The 21,023-nt window shown below is 36.9% G+C and overlaps 1 protein-coding gene across 1 annotated transcript; it reads right to left on the bottom strand.

The window, feature by feature from the left end:
• Positions 1 to 10,725: 10,725 nt before the first annotated feature.
• Positions 10,726 to 12,535, bottom strand: LOC145102854 (protein NODULATION SIGNALING PATHWAY 1-like). Its single transcript, XM_079040339.1, has one exon. The coding sequence runs from the start codon at positions 12,485 to 12,487 to the stop codon at positions 10,847 to 10,849; it is 1,641 nt and encodes a 546-aa protein (XP_078896465.1). The 5' UTR covers positions 12,488 to 12,535; the 3' UTR covers positions 10,726 to 10,846.
• Positions 12,536 to 21,023: the final 8,488 nt, after the last annotated feature.

Here is a 21,023-nt window from a genome sequence, read left to right as displayed (position 1 = left end):
TTCTGAAATGTACTTCTCTTGATGAATGAAGATGCCTATGTTAGTTTGTTTGACTTGGAGGCCTAGAAAGAAACTTAACTCCCGATTCATGCTCATTTAGAATCAATTGATCATCAGTTTAGCAAAGTTAGCAACCATAGATGAATATGTAGATCCAAAAATGATGTCGTCCACATAAATTTGTACCAGCATGAGATGTTTTCCATTTGATCTTCGAAACAGAGTAGGATCTAGAATTCCTTTTTGGAAACCGGAGCGCTTGAGAAAATCTATGAGGGTCTCATACCATCCGTGAGGAGCCTGTTTGAGTCCGTGGACAGCCTTCCGAAGTTTGTAACAGTAATTAGGAAAGGAAAGATTAACAAAACCGGGGGGGGTTGTTGAAGGTATACTTTAGTGTCAAGTTCACCATTTAGAAAAGAACTTTTGACGTCCATTTGGTAAACTTTGAAGCCTTTATGAGCAGCATAAGCAAGGAAGATTCTGATAGCTTCAAGTCTTGCAACAGGAGCAAAGGCCTCATTGTCATCGAGCCCTTTAATCTGAGTGAACCCTTTGGCCACTGGTCTTTCTTTATTTCAGATAACGACTCCTGCATTATCTAGCTTGTTGGGAAACACCCATCTTGTACCAACAATAGGATGGTTTGGAGGAGGAGGTACGAGAGTCCATACTTCATTTCGGTCAAATTATGCTAGTTCTTCTTGCATGGCTGTAATCCAATCAGCATGCTCTAATGCTTCCTTGATGGATTTGGGTTCAACCACGGATATGAATGCTGAGAAATGACATTCATTTTGGATACTTGCAGCAGAACGAGTCTGTACACCGGCATTAAGGTTTCCAATCACTTGGTTCGGAGGATGATCTTTGGTCCAGACATGTAATCTTGGAAGTTCTAGAGCAGCAGACGATCCGATATCAACAATAGGATTGATTTGCTCCCCCTGAATGGTCTGAATTTGAGGATGATGCTCCCCTTGAACTTCTGAACCGGAAAGGTTGACATCATCATCAGAATGGAACTCAAAGAAATTTTCATTGTCATCGATGTTGATCGAATTTGAGTCATCAAAATGAGCAACTGCATCTTGGAAGCCGTCCACATTTGATTCAAGAGAGGAGTGATTCTCCCCCCTCAACTTGAGAAGGTTGAAATGGTTTGGAATCAAATGGAGGGAGGCTCGGAATCGGACCGGAGATGTTGTGCGAGACAGGAGCTTCCGAAGGAGAATTTGAATTTGGAGTAGGCCTCGTTCGATATTCCGCATCAAGGGCGGTTTCGGAAGGACCAAAGAGAGTTTCAAAGTCTACTTCATGAATTACTTGAACGTTTGGACATTCCGGAGGAGGAGCATCAGATTCCATGATGTGGGTAGTGATGTGAGTGGGACCGGAACTCTGAACAAAGTTGTCATCAAAGATAACATCAAGACTTTATTCAATAACTCGAGTACGTCGATTGAGGACTCGATAAGCCTTTGATTTTGAGGAATAACCAAGGAAAATAGGTTCTTCGGCCTTAGGTTGGAACTTGGTAAGCTGATCGCGATTATTTTTGATGAAGCATCTGCATCCGAACACATGAAGAAATGAGATTGTTGGCTTTCGTCCAATCATGGCTTCATCCGGAGTTTGTTGAGGCGTCGATTGATGATACTCCTATTCTGAGTGAAGCATGCAGTACAAACGGCTTCAGTCCAAAAATAGTGTGGAAGATTTGAAAAATTGAGCATTGATCGAGCAGCTTCAACTAAAGTTATGTTCCTCCGTTCAACTACACCATTCTGTTGAGGAGTGTAAGGAGTAGAAAAATTGTGGTCAGTTCCTTTCTCGATAAGAAAGTTCCAAACGGTGGAGTTTGTGAATTACGAACCATTGTCACTTCGAATGCGTCTAACGGGGAGTTTGATGAGAATTTCTATTCCTTTGATAAAATTTATGAGTTCTGAGGCTGTTTCTAACTTTAGCCTGAGGAAGAAAACCCAAGTGAATCTAGTGAAATCATCCACAATCACAAGAATGTACTTTTTGTGATGTAGACTTTCCACTGTTGATGGGCCACACAGATCAATGTGTAAAAGTTCTAGAGGTTCGGTGATTGATTTCTCAATGATGACTGGATGACCTTTCTTTGACTGCTTACCACCCTCACATGTATCACATAGGTGATCATTTTCGAATTTAAGGAGAGGTAGACCTCTAACCATTTCGCCTGAAACAAGATCATTCATGTATCGGAAGTTCAAATGAGCAAGGCTTTGGTGCCATAACCAGCTGACATCAGGAATAGCTTTGGAGAGTAAGCACAGTTGGGGCTTGCCAATGATCATGTTGATGTCAAGAGGGTACATATTTTTGTTGTGGTTGGACTTGATTGAGAATTCTTTTCTATCTTCAGTCATGATGTAACTACGATGTTTGCAGAATTCAACTCTATGATTTGCATCAGTGAGTTGAGCAACACTTATCAAGTTGTGCTTTAGATCAGATACATATGCCACGTTTGAAATCGAAAAGTTTCCATTTGTAAGAATCCCATGACCTCGGATTTGGAAATTGGAATTGTTGCCATAAGTTACATATCTAGCATTTGGTGCAATTTTCAGATCTCGCAGAAAGTCCTTCTGCCCCGTCATGTGCATGGAGCAAACATTATCAATATACCATATTGTCTCTTGCTCTGAAGCACAGAGTTCCTGTAAAATTAGTGAATAGCAGAGTTTTTAGTCTCTGAGTTAGATCTTGGGACAAGGGCACAATTCTTGGGCTTTTGAGGTGACTTATGAGCAAGTAATGGTTTTGAAGGCTTATTTCGAGATTCCTTGGGAAACAAGCAGAACGACAAAGTTCTTTCATCTATCCAATAATCATACTCAATAAAACTAATTTCTGGAATAGTTTTCTTCGGAACATGACCTTCCGGAGTGGAGGGTTCAACTGACACTTTTGGAACTATAGCTTTATTAACGCGGTTTTTAATCTTCCACACAAGATTTTTCTTTGAGGATTTTGAAGAAAATATTTTATGTGATTCTTTTTGTTTTCTTAATGACACAGAGGTTTTTGAAGACTTTGGTTCGAAAATTGTGCTATCAGATTTAGCTATGAAAACAGATGAGACGGTATGAGGAGAGGCCTTTTGGACCGAAGTGGTGTCCAAACGATTTTTGAACTTGGTGGAATTAACTACATCCTTCGTTCTACAGGACCAGTGGAAGGTCTCTTGAGGATCTTAGTGGGAGTGAAGTGGTTTTGACTATGGACTGAGGATTGAGAATTCCGAGATTCACTTTTTTGGAGTTATCAAGGAACCTGGAATTTTATCTAGACTTAACCTCTATTTTGTAAGCATTTTGAGCTTCCACTTTGGAATCTACTATATCCTTCCTATTGAGCATTTGTTTTTTCTTGGGTTGAAATACAGATTTTGAGGTTTGTCCTGCAGACGAATGCCTAAACTTCGGATCAATGGGAACCAACTTGGTTTTTGAAGAAACTAAGGATTCTGATTCACACGATCAGATGAGACACAGCTTGAAGTTTCAATTTTATCATCTAAGGATGCCCACACAACCTTATAAGTAGCAATTTCAGTTGTCATCAGAATGATTTCCTCAACAACACAGTTGTCAGGAGGATTATGTCTTGGAACATAATCTACACAATTTGAAAGACCGTGATGAAATTTGTGTTCCGATTCAGGTCCAGGTTTGTCAGACGCGGAAGAGGCTTGGAATCAGGACCCTTAACAACAATTGGTTGAAATTCAGGAATTAAGGAAGCAAAGTGATCTACTTTTTCATGAAGAGGTGACAAAGGAGAAACTGGGTTGTCCGAATGTTTGATGTTCAAAACCTCTCCCATGAATGTCAAATTTTGCAATTCCTTCAAAAGACTAACAACTGGCTTAGGAAATTCGCTTTCGAAGCCAGGTGCTTTGGACCATGGATGAAGAAAGTTATGAGTCATCCGAATATCTGCTTCAAGCATGTCTAAGGAATTATCCAAAAACTCATGTTGAAATGATGTAGCTTCTGAATTTGATGGAATAGAATCCTCTGGATTCTGATGTTTCTTTTCGCTCATGTTGGGACTCGGTGTGCGAAATAATTGGCAAAACATCATAGAACATAAAAATGAAGTAATGTGGGATGGGTAAGGGCATGGCACACCATATGAAGGAGTGCAACACGTCTTTGTAAGTACGAGAACTTTGATTGCGATTTTAGATATTGTTGTGATGCACATATGCATGTTACGTGTCGCGAATACTGAACATTTAAATTCTTCATGAATAAAACTCAACTTGATTCATGTGGACTAGACACTCATCTTTCCTCTCATATATTCTCTTTCCTCACATGTCAATAATTGCTTTTAATGAAGCCTCAACCCCACTCTCATGTAGGTAGGTGACTCCACACTTATTTGATGCAACACCTCTTGTAAAAGATATATTGTGATGAAATCGCACTTAGTACTAATCGTTGAATTTATTGCCAACATCCTATGGGCAAAAATTCTGCAACAAATTAAAACATCAAAAAGCATGTACTAGGAAAAAAAAATTACAGAAAATAAAATAGAAACAAACCAACAATTAAAATACTAAAAATACTAACACACCAAATACTAAAAACATAATGAACTAGCAAACCAAAATAAACTAAAAAGGATAACACGATCACTCATCATCATCATCCTCCTACTGTTGTGCACCGGATGTCGCAGCTCTATCACCCGATTGTAGGAATGGAGGATAATTAAATTTGTGGTGTCTAAAGAATGCAGTCATGGCATTGCCTATCAACCGGTTCTGAAACCAAACATCATGAATCTTTGTCCTCAAGTCTGTATGTCCATGTTGTATCTCTGTCATCTATTGTGACAAAAATCTCAAGTCAATATTAACCTCAGGTCCTTGATATGTTGTTGTTGGAGTAGGTCTACGTCCTAGCTGTCTATATGGTTGGGATACTGGATTTGGCGTTGCTTGCTACTGAATAGAGTCATCTATAGGAATCTGCCATAACTTATCCGGACCTCACTCAATCATGTAACATCCCAAAAATCACAATAACTTTTAACTTTTCAAAACAACAAAAAGCCATCATTATTTACAAAACCAGTGTTTATCAAATATTAGAGTATCCCAAAATCCAAAAGAATGTGCACGATCACGCCTTCGCTTTCCCGCGATCCTCAGAAGTACCTAAAACCATAAACTAAAATTGTAAGCCAAAGCTTACTGAGTTCTCCCAAAGTACCACCACACAAACATATAATCAAACAGATAACGGGTCCACAACCTCCTGGTTGGATTACCCCTGGCACACAACCTTATGGTTGGAATGCCCAATACATAATGGGTCCACAACCTCCTAGTTGGATTACCCCTGGCACACAACCTTACGGTTGGAATACCCTAATCTGTTGACTTACAGTACAAAGCAGTACAGTCTCAACCCCACCATACCATGTTGACATACACATAACAAATAACATTATCAAACAACAAATAATCATATAACTAGTTAACATGGTACCAGGCAGATCTACAGATCACTACTATATAGCAACATCCTATATACCAGGATACATAACTAAAGGGGACGGTATTGGTGCCTTCGACCCACAAGAACAATGAGGAAACTCACCTCACAATCCGACGAATAGCTGAACAATACATTGCTCCAAATACTGGCTCTACAGGTCACCTATTCACAGATAGAGACCAAGGCTTAACTATAACTCAAAATACCTAAAATACCCTTAAGTGAAACTTGGTCAACCCTGGCCAAAGTCAAAGTCAAAAGTAAAAAGCCCTTAATGACAAATATCCAACTCGACTTGGCCCAACCTAGTCAACTCAGTCGAAGAAATCACCTGAGCTGATATCATGACGTAGGTACCCATTCACATGTCGTGAGCTCCAAGGATCCTAATAGAAAACGGGCATTGATCAACCCTCATGCCGTGAGATCTTAGCTTTTATGTCGTGAGCATCGTCTGAAGCTAAAAGTAACGATTGTAAGTCCTTGGATCCATCTTATCTAGAAATTAAAGGGGACTCCTATAGTACATAAAAATGTTTCCTTTATGGCCATGATTTCCCCATGCATGATCCAATCCATTCTAGGTGAAAAGTGAAGAGATGTGCTTCCAACTTTCAGGCATGCCTCTCATACCTCACCAACTTCCTGATCTGAACAATATGATGATCAAGGAACTCTTAGAATCCATAAAGTTGCTAACTTTATGGACTGAATTCACTCATGCATGCTAATCATGAAGAAAGTTGGACAAAATCCTAGATCTACGCATGAAATGTAATAAAGTTTGGATCTTTGATACTTACAAAGGTCTAACAGAAAGAAGACGTGATGATAATGTTGCTACTTGTCCACTTCACCACTAGATTACTCATTTCCTCTTCTTTTCTCCTTATTCAAGCTAGAAATGGCACCAAAATGGTTAAGAACTTCAAGGATGATGAATCTTAGGGTTCTCTGGGGCTTAGAGTGTGAGGGGGCAGAGGGTGAACAACCCTTGCCCCCTCTTTCCTTTAAATACCAAAAATTAGGGGTTTTGGTCCTTCGACTGATCTCACATCGTGAACATTAGTTTCTCACATCGTGAGCTTCAAAATGATGCACGGGTCCAATCTACTCCTCACGACGTGATCAAGCATCCCTCGCGTCATGAGAAGGGCCAAAATTGAGAGCTTTAACCCAATAATAATAATAATAATAATAATAATAATAATAATAATAATAATAATAATAATAATAATAATAATAATAATAATGCACAACTGACCTGAGTGTTACAAATCACTTGTATATGCTCCAATACTCTAATTTCTAAATCCATGGGGGCGTATTGGGGCATCCCTCTAGTATCAATGACATATGACTTAGCCAACCTAGTTATGAAGTAACCCCCAAAAAATCGGCTATTTAGTGTAGACACAATGGCTCTATGCTCTAAAAATATTCTGCGTGTATAGGGGTGGTTGAGGTAAACCTATGGGTTGATGAGGCACCACATGTAAAATAAATCCCCAATAAGCACCTTATCTCCCTCAGGTTTGTGGCAAATGGTAGTGCCGATAAACATGTAAAGCAATCTAATGATCAACAATCCGAAGCTACATTCATTAGCATGATTGGCCATATAAGGTCCATTGGCATGCACGATACATCTGTCAATTTGTACTCAACTGGGTGTAAGGTAATGGAACTATGTAATAAGTATGAAAATATGGTCCATCTACCTCCTCTCCTGTGTAAATACCTAACCTGACTCCTAACTCTATGATACTGCAACTTCGTCGCACTCCACCCAATCTAAAAGTAAATTTGGACCGATCGGGCCACTCCTGGGATGCAGCATCATAATCATCGGTGGAATAAAACTCCCAACATAACTCTTGATAAACGGCCTCCCTAACTCAGATAAGATGTTTCTACCCATGGCATGTGAATAAATGTACCCCTACTCTCATCATGAAATACTTGTGAAAGGTATAGGTCGAGTCGATATGTCAAACCAAGCTCCTCAATTAATTTGCACTTTAGTGTTTTTGCCACGTTAAATCGTTTGGATAACAATCCAATCTTATTTCCAACATATTTGTTTAAGCCACTTGATGAAATGTTATTTGGAAACTGAAGGTATGAGTTTTATGTTGTCCAAATGTGTGGAAGCTGCAAGGGTTGTTTTCACTAAACTCTAGGTGTTATCAATCATGAAAGCAGACAAGAACTAAACCAAACAATTTCAAATATAGCAAGAATTTAGTTTTTTTCTAAAATCATCGCGATACATATTGTTGTACTATATATCGCAAATTGGGACAACCTAAAACAATTTGTCATCACATAACCATTACATAATCGAAGAACAAAAATCAAACGTTTATGCTTGTTCTTTAGGTGTGGTGCGCCCTTCGCATGTCTAAGTGGTCTAGGCGTTCCATTATGATCAATTTTATCTAGCAATCACTCAAAGGGTTTTGTCACACGAGTAAATACAAGTAATCTATCACATCAATTTAACATATAACAATTTAAATCTACCCCAAATTGAACGAAACCCTAGGTTGTATGAATACACTCAAATTTCACAAATCTAATTAATAATCAAGCAATGCAAGGTAGTAAGGTTAGAAATTGGTACCTTCTCAATCGATTATACAAAAGAAATATGAAAAAATCAAAACTCAGGGGAAAATCGTCAAAGCTATGTCGCGTGTGTGTTTTGGTGTCTGATAGTGAAATTAATTAGGGTTAAAAGGGTATCACCTGGTAAAAAGGGTGTGGTGCACGTATAAGGTGTCACGACGCATATGATGAATATGAGTTTTTTGATTTTCAATTTTACCTTTGACGCAACGCGTAGATAAAAAGGCAGACAACGCCTCTTCAATTTTTCTAACTTTTTAAAACTTTTTTAACCTTGTACCTCTTGCTTCCATCAATATCATCCTTCAGGTAGCAACAATTATCAATTGTCACATCTCGTGTACATATTCATCTTCATGAAATCATGAAGCTTCAACTACATCTGCCTTGGATCTTACTTTAGTACATATATGTTATCCTCCAATTTGCACACCAAGGTTTCCTTTTCCATCTTTTTGAAAAACCTTCTGATTGTGTCATGTATGCATCTTCATCAAGGTCACCATGCAAGAATGTCGTTTTGACACACAGGCTCGACCCTGACATATCGAAGGCCTTATGCAAAAATAAAAGTGAGGCCTAATAATTTTTTTTTGTAAAATATTATTAAGTAATATGGTATCACTAAATTCGAAACTTAAATTTCTAACAAACATCTCATAAATTCATTACCATAACATCAAGTATTCACTCGTTAGTTTTTAGGACCATACATATTCACTAAAATATCTTCTTTGTCATCACCATTATCATTCAATGTGGTCATGTTTTCCTCTACATAAGGCATATCTTCTGAAACTTGGGGCTTAACTTCTTCTCTAGGTACTTCCACAACATCATGAACTTCTTTCTCTAGGTTTTTTCACAGCTTCATGAACTTCATCTATGTTTTCTGGAACACGTAATTCAACTTCTTCTTCTCTATGTTCTTCCACAACTGATTATTCATTAGGATGATATTTTGACATTTGTTTGACGATAAATCGTTTAATGGATCCTCTTTGAGTTTGAATAAATAGTTATTCTTTTTATGTTAAGAACAACCCGATTCAATTTTCTAGTTAGAGACATCTTTTAAAAAAAATAAAAACTAAAAAATGAAATCAATGTTAATAACTCACCGAAGACATTTTATGAAGGACAGGTCGACTACCAACAACTCAATGATATATCAAGATTCAAGACATAAAAACGACAATTCTTTGCAAGAGAGACGACTAACACTGATGGTATTTTATGAAAATACTAACACCGTCACTATATAATTTCCCTAAATCCAGAAGCCAATTCAAGAGGTCTCGTGCGCAGTGGTGGAGGCAGTGGGGGGACTGGCGGATGTCCTGCCACTGCCAATCTTTTAATAAACTCAATTATATTGGAGATAAAATGGCTATGAATCAAATATCTAGCCCATCGTTTGTTACTAATTGTCATCCCCTCCTAACTATATATATATATATATATATATATATATATATATATATATATATATATATATATATATATATATATATATATATATATATATATATATATATATATATAAATTTGCGTAGGGTGTTTGTGAGACTTTTTAATGTTCATTTGCTTTCACCATGAGCAAATCATTTTCATATCTATTTTGCTGAATATTACATTTTACATCCTTTACCTTTGCAACAACTTATAATTCATATCATATACTTAGGTTTTATTAAAAAACAATGAATGCAATAGTATATAAGAGATAATCAAAATTGAGCCCTACGTAATAACACCACCTCCATCACATTTATATTTATTTTAATTACTGATTTATAGTCTATCAATTCATCAAATTTTGTTCAGTCTCTCCTAATTATTTAACAACTTTTGATTGTCGAAGCCCCCCTTATCTTAAATTCTTGCATCCGCCCCTGCCCGTGCGACCGCACCACTCGCATACCCCCTGGACGACCATTGGACGCACAGCTGATCTAGATGTCGATATTCCACAACGACAATCTTAAGAACCGTTTTGATTGTGGTCATCTTCACAACTTATGAGAAAATTTCATTCTGATTAGTTCTCACCTTCCGTTGGAACCTTTTCCACCAATATGGTCTTGTATATCTTCCTTCCATCAATCTCATCTCATCTTTGACCCTAAATACCTGTTTGTTCTAAAGTGTCCTTTTCCTTGTTGGTAACGATGACCAAGCTTGTTCTTGTTAATTGAGTTCAACTTATCATCAAGTAATTTGGTGATAGAGAATATTTGATTGGAGGTCTACTTTCTCGAGTGGGTCTTTGGGGAGTTCCCGAAGCTGCGGTTTCAACGGGACCCATAATTAGTTCCCATAACGTCAATAAGGTCAAAAAGAGAATCAAACTCTCAAGCTCAACAACCAATAACAACCTCTATCTCGTCAAACCAAATAAATATTTTTTCCACCTTGTTCTTTGGTCGAAAGTTCTTTTCTTTTGACAAATTTGATTCCGTAGGTTGTTCCCATACAAGAATATTCATCAATCATGGAAGAAAGATGAACAAATTTCACACAACAAACCACAAAACTAAAAGCCGTAAAAAGCATAATAAAAACATCCTTTCGTGTTTAGCTCTCCCTAGATCTTCACAAAAAAGAAGAGAAAACCGATACAAAATACATCAATTTAGACTAATTTCTTTATGATTCTAGTTATCACTAGTGTTCACATCTAATTTCCATAGAGAACAAAACGAAACAGGTTGACCTTTCCACCATAACCCCACACATTTATCACTCTCATCAGTTCTCAATTCCCAGTTATTATCATACTTCCTCAACAAAGCTCGAGCTCCATCCATAACATCTTCCCTGAAAACATCTCCTACAAACCCTACACCTCTCATCCTCTCTCCCCACTTCTCTTTTCTTTCATTCATTTCACAAACGTTAATCAACGCCTTTGAAGCCTCTCCTTCCATCAGCTTTCTTTCTTCCGTTTCTCTCCCTTTAAACGCCACACTTGTTGAATCCAAAAAACTCCATAAGTAATCAACCCTCTTCGCGAATCCTGTCTCGAAGTTGCTGCAACTTTTGCAACTGCAATCCATGTTGTTGTCGCTTAAAATCACTCCTTTAGGCTCCAAATTTCGAATCTGTTTCAAAAACTCTGTTCTGTTATCTGGATTGTTATGGTTTACATTGTGAAGTCTAAATTGGGTGCAGACGATTAGGGTTTCATCTGGGGATGATTTGATGATGTTGGCATTTAGATTTTGTAGAGGGCAATTGTCGATTCGGTTGATGTGTAGGTTAATTTTGTATTCGTTCGCGAAACGGAGAATGTTTGAGATGAAATTGTAACCAGGTGGGCTGTTTGCAAAGGGAATTTGATGGTCATCGGACGTTGGGGGTAACACCGTGAGGCGTACCAATGGCGGCGGCCCACCTGGCCGGCGACTCAAAGCTTCTAGCAACGTCGGCCATTGAACGCCATGAGAGACTCCGATATCAAGAATATGGAGGTTACCGGAGCCATGGTCACACTCCGATAAGACCTGAAGTATGGAGTTATTCGCGATGTTATTCGGTATTGTGAACCAGGGATTGATATCGTTGAAATTAATCAGAGATAGCTGAAAGAATCTCGGTTTCGATGTGGAGAAATTGACAGGCGGCACCGCCACCTTAACAGGGCGGTTGTTGGCGGAAGAGAGATGGTGGGTTAAGGCTTGAAGTCCATGAGCCGCCAGTCTGTAGTTAGCATCTCCAGTCAGCGACGCTAGTTCACGGAGGACGAACAGGAGGTGCCGGACACGTGTCACGTTTCCGGCGGTGATCGCAGCGGCACAGGGGTTAAGCAACTGCTCCGCCCACCTCCCGTCTTTATTCTTAACATTACCACCATCTTTCGTCGTTTTCCCGTTCCCCCTCTTGTTTACCGGCTTCTTAACTTGCACGGTAGTCCTCAATTCCTCCGGCGCTTTCCGTTTCTTGGATAAATCAGACCTCAACTGGTTTTCTTGATCGGAAACAATGGCGGGTGTCGCCGTTGTTTTAGTACTAGTGTCAGAGTTTGAAGTAAGAATGCTACTACTTGTGGGCCCGGGCCCACTAAAGAGTTCTTGCTCAAGTTCTTGAACAGGTACCCACCAAGCATCGTCAATGAGATTGTTGGAATCATATGGGTCATCCAAGAACGATGGAAGATACGATATTGAATCTTCTAACCAATCTGATATATGATCAGAGCTTGAATTTGGGTCTGGTTCACCAAACGACATCGTTTCTTGATTAGGGTTTATGTTGGGAGGAAAATAAGGTAAGAATAAAGTGTCTTGCTTGATCATTTTGATCTGATTTCTCAAACAAGAAAGAACAAGAAAGGTGATATTGTGTGTAATTCGAGGAGGTTTAGTATAAATAATTTAGAGGGTTGGTGTTATATGGGAAGTAGATAGTGAAAGGCATAATCAAGATGAGGTGGATGTGCTGTTTTTTGGACGATATGATGTTTTATTGTTTATACTATAAAGGTTATTTATGATTATTTGTGAAAAAAATGGATAAACATATGGTTATGTTGTGTGTTATTGGTTGATTTGGGATCTAGAGAACAAAATAAGAAAGTTGAGAGAAATTGTTTGGGATGATTTGATTGGTTTATATGGGTTTGAGTATGTAAAGGAGACGGCAGTTTGTTTTGTTGTAGGATTAATTAATAATTAATAATTTAAGTTGGTTTAGTTCTTCTTATGTTTTTAATGGTTTCCCCGACCACCTAACCATTTCTTTTTAATAAAAATGGTATCGACTTTGTCGTATTCTATAGAATATTTGAAAGTTCAAACTACTATTATAGGAAATTTGTCATATGGTGTCTTTTATTCAAAGGATTTATGCAAGATTCCACATAAAATTTATCTTTAGAGTAGAAGTGGTCAAAACGATATGGGCCCGGCCCAGCCCACGGCATTTTACATTTAAAAAATGTCCGACCAGTTATACCATTTTTCAAAATGTACACCGTTAAAAAAACTCGGTTAAAAAAGTTGTATTATGTAATCATATCTAAAAATTCCAAAAAAAAAAGGCTAGGACCATATTAGTGGTATATTAGTCATTTTAAAGGTCCGGTTACATAAGTTATGAAGCTTTTGTAGCGCATTTAAAGCCCATAACCAATTACAAGAGGCCTAAATACTAGAGATAAGATTACAAAAGGAACCAACAACAAATACTTATTGCGGGCATAAAGATATATTCAATGCCGGACAACATGTTATCTAATCTTCTTTCATTCACTGATGGTGCACGTTATATGATGCAAAACTACTTGGACGTCGTGTCGTATGTAAATAATTTGGATATCTTGATTTCTTCATAACCTTTACATGTAATCCAAAATGACCTAAAGTTAAAAGGTTTATTCACAACACTTGACATCATCCAGAAGATAGACTTGATAACTTATGTACGTTATTTAAGATAAAGTTTGATACTTTTATTAAAGATATAAGAGAAAATGAAATTTTCGGCATGTTCAAGCAGGTTTTTAAAGTTGTAGTTTAATACACACATTTATTATATATATATATATATATATATATATATATATATATATATATATATATATATATATATATATATATAGAGAGAGAGAGAGAGAGACATTTTTTATTCTTTACTAAATATATTTCATCAAATACAAATCATATGTTATTTCTAAAATTAATTTGTAGTGGTCTATACGACTGAATTTCAAAAAAGAGGTTTGTTTCACAGTCATATTTGTCTTCTTATGCATGCTGACTCCAAGCGATCTACTGTTGAATATATCGATCCGATTATTTCTGCTGAGATTCCAAATGAAGATCCAAAATTGTATTCACATGTAAGCGAATTCATGATTCATGATCCCCGTGGAGCTGAAAATATGAATTTCTGCATGGTTGACAAAAAAATGTTTGAAAATTTTTCCAAAGCAATTTTGTAATCATTCTTAAGTTGATGCCAACGATTATCCCTTATATATGAGAAGAAACAATGGATATTTTGTTGAAAAATCTGGTCTCAAGTTAGATACAAAAGAAATGTTGTTCCATATAACAAATATCTATTGAAAACATATCAAGCACACATTAATATTGAATGGTGCAATCAGGGATCTTCCATAAAGTATCTATTCAAATAGATAAACAAGGGTCCATATAGAGCTACAGTTGTTGTCGTACAAGGCAACAATGATTCTGATTACGACAATGTTGTAAATGAAATAAAAGATTATTATGATTATATATATATATATATATATATATATATATATATATATATATATATATATATATATATAACTGCGTATGAAGCATCATGACGAATATTTGGATATGATTGCTCATTACTGGCATCCTTTTGTGATTAGACTACATTTTCATCTATATGATCAACAAGTCATATATGCTACAAACGATGATATTGATAATATTCTTTAAGCAACCGTCTTATACAACATATCGATTTTAAAGAAAGAGTTTGATCATCTGTTTTTTGCATTAACAAACGAGCGACACAATATTTTTTCTTGATCTCGTGACTATAGTCAAGGATAAGAAAGGAGGTATGTTCTTTGTTTATGGAGGTGGTGGAATGGGTAAAACCATGCTTTGAAAGACAATATCGACAACAATTAGATGTAATGGTGAGATAGTTTTAAATGTTGCTTCAAGTGGTATTGTTTCGTTACTATTGACTGGAGGAAGGACAACACACTCTCGGTTTATAATTCCTTTGAATATTACTGAGGATTTTGTTTTGTAGGATACCACCTAATAGTGAACTCGGTAGATTAATAAGAAAAACCTCATTGATTATTTGGGTTGAAGCACATATGGTCCACAAGGATGCATTTGAAGCTTTAGATCGAACTCTAAAAGATGTATTAAGGTTTGACAATTCTAGCAACTCAAATATTCTATTTGGAGGGAAACTGATTGTTTTTTGGAGGAGACTTCAGACAAATTCAACCAGTTGTTTCATGAGGTAGCTGACAAAACATCATTAACGCTTCTTTAAGTTCTTCATATATATGACAACAATGCAAAGTCCATAGATTAACTATAAACATGAGGCTAACTGTTGGAAGGGATCTATCTGATATTCGAAAAAAAAGGATTTTGCAAACTGGCTTTTAGAAATAGGAGAATGAAAAGTTGCTGGTTCGAACAATGGTGAAGCGGCTATTGATGTTCCAGATGATGTTCTCAATAATGATCATATAGGTTTATTAATCGAGTTTGTATATCCTTTGATTTTGGAAAACTTCAACGTTACATGTTATTTTCAAGAAAGGCCAATACTTTCTCCAAAAAATGAAGTTGTCCAACAAATAAATGATCGTTTGTTATCATTATTTCCAGAAGACAAAGTAAAATATTTAAGTTCATATAGTATCTACCAATCCGAGTTTGTTCATGATCAATTTAAGGTCAATTTATACTCCCCAAATGTTTTAAATGGTCTTAAAGTATCAGGTTTTCCAAATCATAAGTTAATTTTAAAAGTTGGTGTTCTATTTATGTTACTAAGAAACAATGTTTAGAAAAATGGCTTATGTAACGACATTAGAATACAAGTCAAATCTTTGGGCAAACGCGTTATTGAGACAACTATCATATCTGGAACTAATATTGGAAACTGAACTTTTATTCCAAGAATATCTTTAAGTCCTGCAAAAAATCTCATTTAAATTTCAAAGAAGACAAATTCCATTAGTTGTATGTTTTACAATGACAATTAATAAGAGTCAAAGGTAGTCGTTATCGAAGGTTGGTATGTATCTCAAAGATCCTGCTTTTTCACATGGACAGTTGTATGTTGCATTATCTAGAGTTTAAAGTAGAGAAGAATTGAAATTGTTAATTTTAGATAAGGATGATAGACTTACAAGCAAAACTTCTAATATTGTGTATAAGGAAGTTTTTAGAAATTTATTAACGATTTGTAATTTTTAATTTCGAATTATTGTGTTTTTTATTTATTTCTATTACATTTCTGTTAAATTTAATTTTTCGGATATCAATGTCACTTCTATTATTGATTATGTTTTTCTTTAAACTCTATTCAAATTTATATCGTATAACTAGGTGAATACTCATGTGTTGCGTAGATACAATAATATATTTGAAATCTTTATAAATATATGTTTTTCAAATATAATAATGACGTTGTTGTTAACTCTTATATAATAAATCTTATAATAAGTTGGTATAAACATTGTTTGTTTTGAATTATATGATAATGCAAACATATTTTAAATTTTGTAATCTCAATTGTTTTAATTGTCTCTACTTGCAGGTTACTCATTAATAAAATTAAATATAATATTTAGTTTAATGATATTTATAGTTGTTGTTATGATTAATTAAATTTAAAACATTTATTTTCTTAAGATTTTAATTTCTATCATTGTAATTATTTAAAGAGTAAATTACACAAATGGTCCCTATGGTTTAGGGTAATTTATGCGTTTGGTCCATAACTTATTTTTTAACTCGGAAGGTCCATATTGTTTATTTTTGTTACGCGTTTGGTCCCTGTCTTACCTAAAAATACTATTTTTTCCTTTATTTTTTAATTTATTTAAATAAACACACCCCCACCCCCCCCCCCACCCCCCCCACCCATCTTCTCTTACCTATCCCATTATTTTCCCTATTGAAATAATAGTTTTTTTAGATAAGACAGAGACAAAACACGTAACAAAAACAAATAGTAGGGACCAAGTGCGTAGCAAAAACAAAAAATATGGACCTTCCGAGTTAAAAAAATAAGTTAGGGACCAAACCGATGTGTTTTATACAAACAATCCTATGGGTGCATGTAACCCTAGATTCAGATCTATGTTTTCACTATTAGTCATACAACATTATGAACACAAAAAGAAACCTAGCATGCTTCTAGTATTTTCGAAAATCACATAAAAGAATAGAATATATACGTCTTGTTGTTATGTAGTAATTACAACTTGTTTCTTGAATCTCTTTATCTTTGAAAGCAAGTACCACAAGTATAGTACCTCTAATGGCTCACAAACACCAAGAGAAAATGGAAGAGGCAAGATAGAGAGAGGGGAGAGGAAAAATTCAGCTCTAGGAATTCTAGGGATCAAAGTGGCCGAATTTCCCAAGCTAAAGGGTCCTTTATATAGGTGTAGGAGTTAAGGTTTCAGTCATTATCCTTATCTGGTTACTTAGCCACCAAGCAGCCCATAAGCTAATTCCAGAATCCCTATATGGACGAATTCTTAAGGCCTTGTCCTTTAGAATTTGTCCACCCTATCATCTAGGGCTTCCTTTCCCAACTTTGTAACTATCACATAATTACAGTTCAGTCCCCCTAGTTCAATTAACTTCTTTTGATCACAAAATTAATTCTTAATTAATTCTTGACCAATGTTAATTAAACAAATATGATTTCTCTTTTAAAATATCATTCTTATAATATATTAACAAACCATAATAACCTCTTTCTCTATTATTCCTCCAGTCAAGTTGCTTTGGTGAAGGCAACCCAAAAGGACCATGCACAACCGGGTCAAGTACTTACCAAATATGGTTACGGGCTTAGACACTAATCCAACAGTCTCACACTTGGATAAGTCTAGTAACTATAAATGCAAGTACAATCTGATTAGAAATCGTAACTCTCCAAGACGTTGTCGAACTCTGATCTTATCAGTAACCTGTCCTTTAGATAAGGGATCATATAATGCTCTGTTCTAGATATCGTGTGGACAATCACATGGAACATACTCATACTCATTGCCCACCAATTTGTTTCTCGATCTCAGATTCGTTTGACATAGAAGTTAATTAAACACATCAATTGAGTCATGACCGGGCCCGACACATAATTAAAACCAAATCATCGAGGGGCCTGATATCGCTTTTACCCTCTTAGGATAAAAGGAACAGATAAACTTCAAATTATATGCATTTACTATTCACTAATCAAATCATACACAACAATGTGTTTCATAACATCAAGTTACTGATGCGTTTTTCGCATTATCAACGCACAACTAATCAGCAAACAATAAATCATATATCTAGGTTTTAAGACCATATGATATTATCGTCTTGCGATCACTCGTGATAAATTCCATGAAGTGATTCCAGCAAGTGTGGGTTTATTTCAATGCTCAAATCTTATTCGTAAGCACTCATGAACGTTGTAGCAAACTATTGCTATGTCTAATACACTTTAAACAATCTACACACCAATTCATGACAGTCTTCATTCATACCTACTTCCAACATATGAACAACTGTGGACTGTTTGAATAATTTATTATTCAGGAAGTCAAAACATGCAAAATGAAACAATAGGTAAATAATTAACATAAGACAGTAACTTTACTAATAAATAATACTCATTTATTTAATCATCGAATGTCAATTACATTTATCTATTACACGTTTCCAAACTATCTATTCTAAACTAATATTGTCCTTCAGCCCAATGCTCCTTGCGTGCTGCAAGTGCTTAACCCTACTCAGGCCCTTCGTAATCGGGTCTGCTGGGTTATCCTCTGACGATACCCTCTCCACTACGAGGAGTCCTTCTTCTACCCGATGTCGAATAAAATGATATTTTATGTCGATATGTTGAGATCTACCATGATCCCTTGGTTCCTTGGTCAAGGAATCCACTCCTTCGTTATCACATAAAATTTCTATGGGCTCTTGTATGGCTGGCACAACTCGAAGGTCTTTAATGAAGTTCTTCAACCATATTGCCTCGTTTGACGCTTCGCTCGTTGCAATGTACTCTGATTCAAACTTTGAATCGGATACGGTCTCTTGCTTGGAACTTTTCGAAGTCACTGCTCCTCCATTAAGAGTAAAGACCCAGCCCGACTGCGAATGGTAGTTGTCCCTATCGGCTTGAAAACCAGAGTCACTGTACCCTCGCACCTTTAAGTCATCACTCCCACTGAGGACTAAAACCATTCCTTGGTCCTCCGAAGGTACTTAAGAATATTCTTGACTGCGGTCCAATGTGCTTTGCCAGGGTTCCCTTGATATCTGCTGACCATGCTCAAAGCGAAGGCCACATCAAGGCGAGTATAAGTCATATCATACATGATCGAGCCAACTGGTGAAGCGTAAGGTACTCAGCTCATCTCTGCTATCTCGACTTCGGTACTCGGAATTTGAGTCTTACTCAACTTGGCATTACTTTGGATTGGTAACCCCCCTTTCTTGGAATTCTCCATACTAAATCGTTTTAGTACCTTGTCCAAGTAAGTATTCTGACTAAGTCGTTTTAGTCTTTTACTCCTGTTTCTCACTATCCTTATTCCCAAGATATAGGCAGCCTCTCCGAGGTCCTTCATAGCGAATCACTTACCAAGCCAGGACTTAACTTCCTGTAGTGTCGGGACGTCGTTTCCTATGAGTAGTATGTCATTGACATATAATACGAGGAAGCTTACTATACTCCCACTGGCTTTGACATATACACATGATTCATCCTCGCTTCACACAAAACCAAACTCTTTGACTTTCTCATCGAAACAAAGATTTCATCTGCGAGATGCTTGCTTAAGTCCATAAATGGACTTCTAAATCTTACACACTCTATTGGGATGCTTCGCATTGACAAAACCCTCTGGCTTAGCCATGTAAACATCCTCAGCCAACTTCCCATTAAGGAAAGGGGTTTTGATATCCATTTTCCATATTTCATAATCATGAAATGCAGCAATGGCCATCATCACCCTAATAGACTTTATCTTCGCAACTGGTGAGAAGGTCTCATCTTAGTCAACTCCGGGAGTTTGAGTAAAGCCCTTCGCAACCAATCGCGCCTTATAAGTGTGCACATTCCCATCCATGTCAGTCTTTTTCTTGAAGATCCATTTGCACCCGACCATCTTACGACCAGGTACTTGATCAACCAAGCTCCAAACTTGGTTATCGTACATGGACTGAATCTCGCTGTCCATCGCCTCTTTCCACTTTGCAGACTCTGGGCCTGCCATGGCTTCCTTATAGCTGTTAGGTTCATCCAAATTTATTAGTGTACTATCACTAATATACGCATCACCCTCGCTCGTTATATGAAAACCATACAACACGGGTGGAACACTAACTCTACCGGAACTTTTAAGAGGTAATGATTCGTCAATCGGTTCAACCGAAGTTTCCTCCTCCGGTTGGGTGCCAGCGTTAAAGGTTCCTTGATCGCTCGATTCTTGAAGGTCTTCAAGATCGATTTGCCTCCCACTGTCCCCTTGGCTTATGAGTTCTCTTTCTCGGAAAACTCATCTCCTCGCAACGAAGACAACATTGTCACTCGATCTATAGAAGAGATATCCACAGGACTTCTGCGGGTAACCCATGAAAATACATTGCTCACTTCGAGGCTTGAACTTGTCGTGAGTCTCTCATCTTACGAAAGCCTCGCAACCCCAAACCTTGATATATTCTAATGAGGGAGCCTTCCCTATCCACATCTCGTGAGGTGTTTTGGCAACCTTCTTCATAGGGACTAAGTTAAGGATATGGGCGGCAGTCTCTAAGGCATACCCCCAGAATGAGATATGTAGTGAAGCATGACTCATCATGGAATGAACCATGTCTAGCAAAGTTCGATTACGCCTCTCAGCTACACCATTCAACTGCGGTGTCCTAGGTGGCGTGAATTTCAAAATTATTCCACATTCCTTGAGGTAGTCGTGGAATTCAAGACTTAGGTACTCTCCCCCTAGATCGGATCGAAGCATCTTGATTTTCCTACCCAACTGATTCTCCACTTCTTGTTTAAACTCTTTGAACTTTTCAAAGGTTTCTGACTTGTGCTTGTGTAACAACGTAAATGTTC

Source organism: Lactuca serriola, chromosome 4 (assembly GCF_051521515.1).
Source record: "Lactuca serriola cultivar US96UC23 chromosome 4, Lser_US96UC23_V15, whole genome shotgun sequence".
Lineage (NCBI taxonomy): Eukaryota > Viridiplantae > Streptophyta > Magnoliopsida > Asterales > Asteraceae > Lactuca > Lactuca serriola.
Note: the sequence above shows the minus strand (reverse complement) of the source record. Positions and strands in the feature narration are given on the sequence as shown.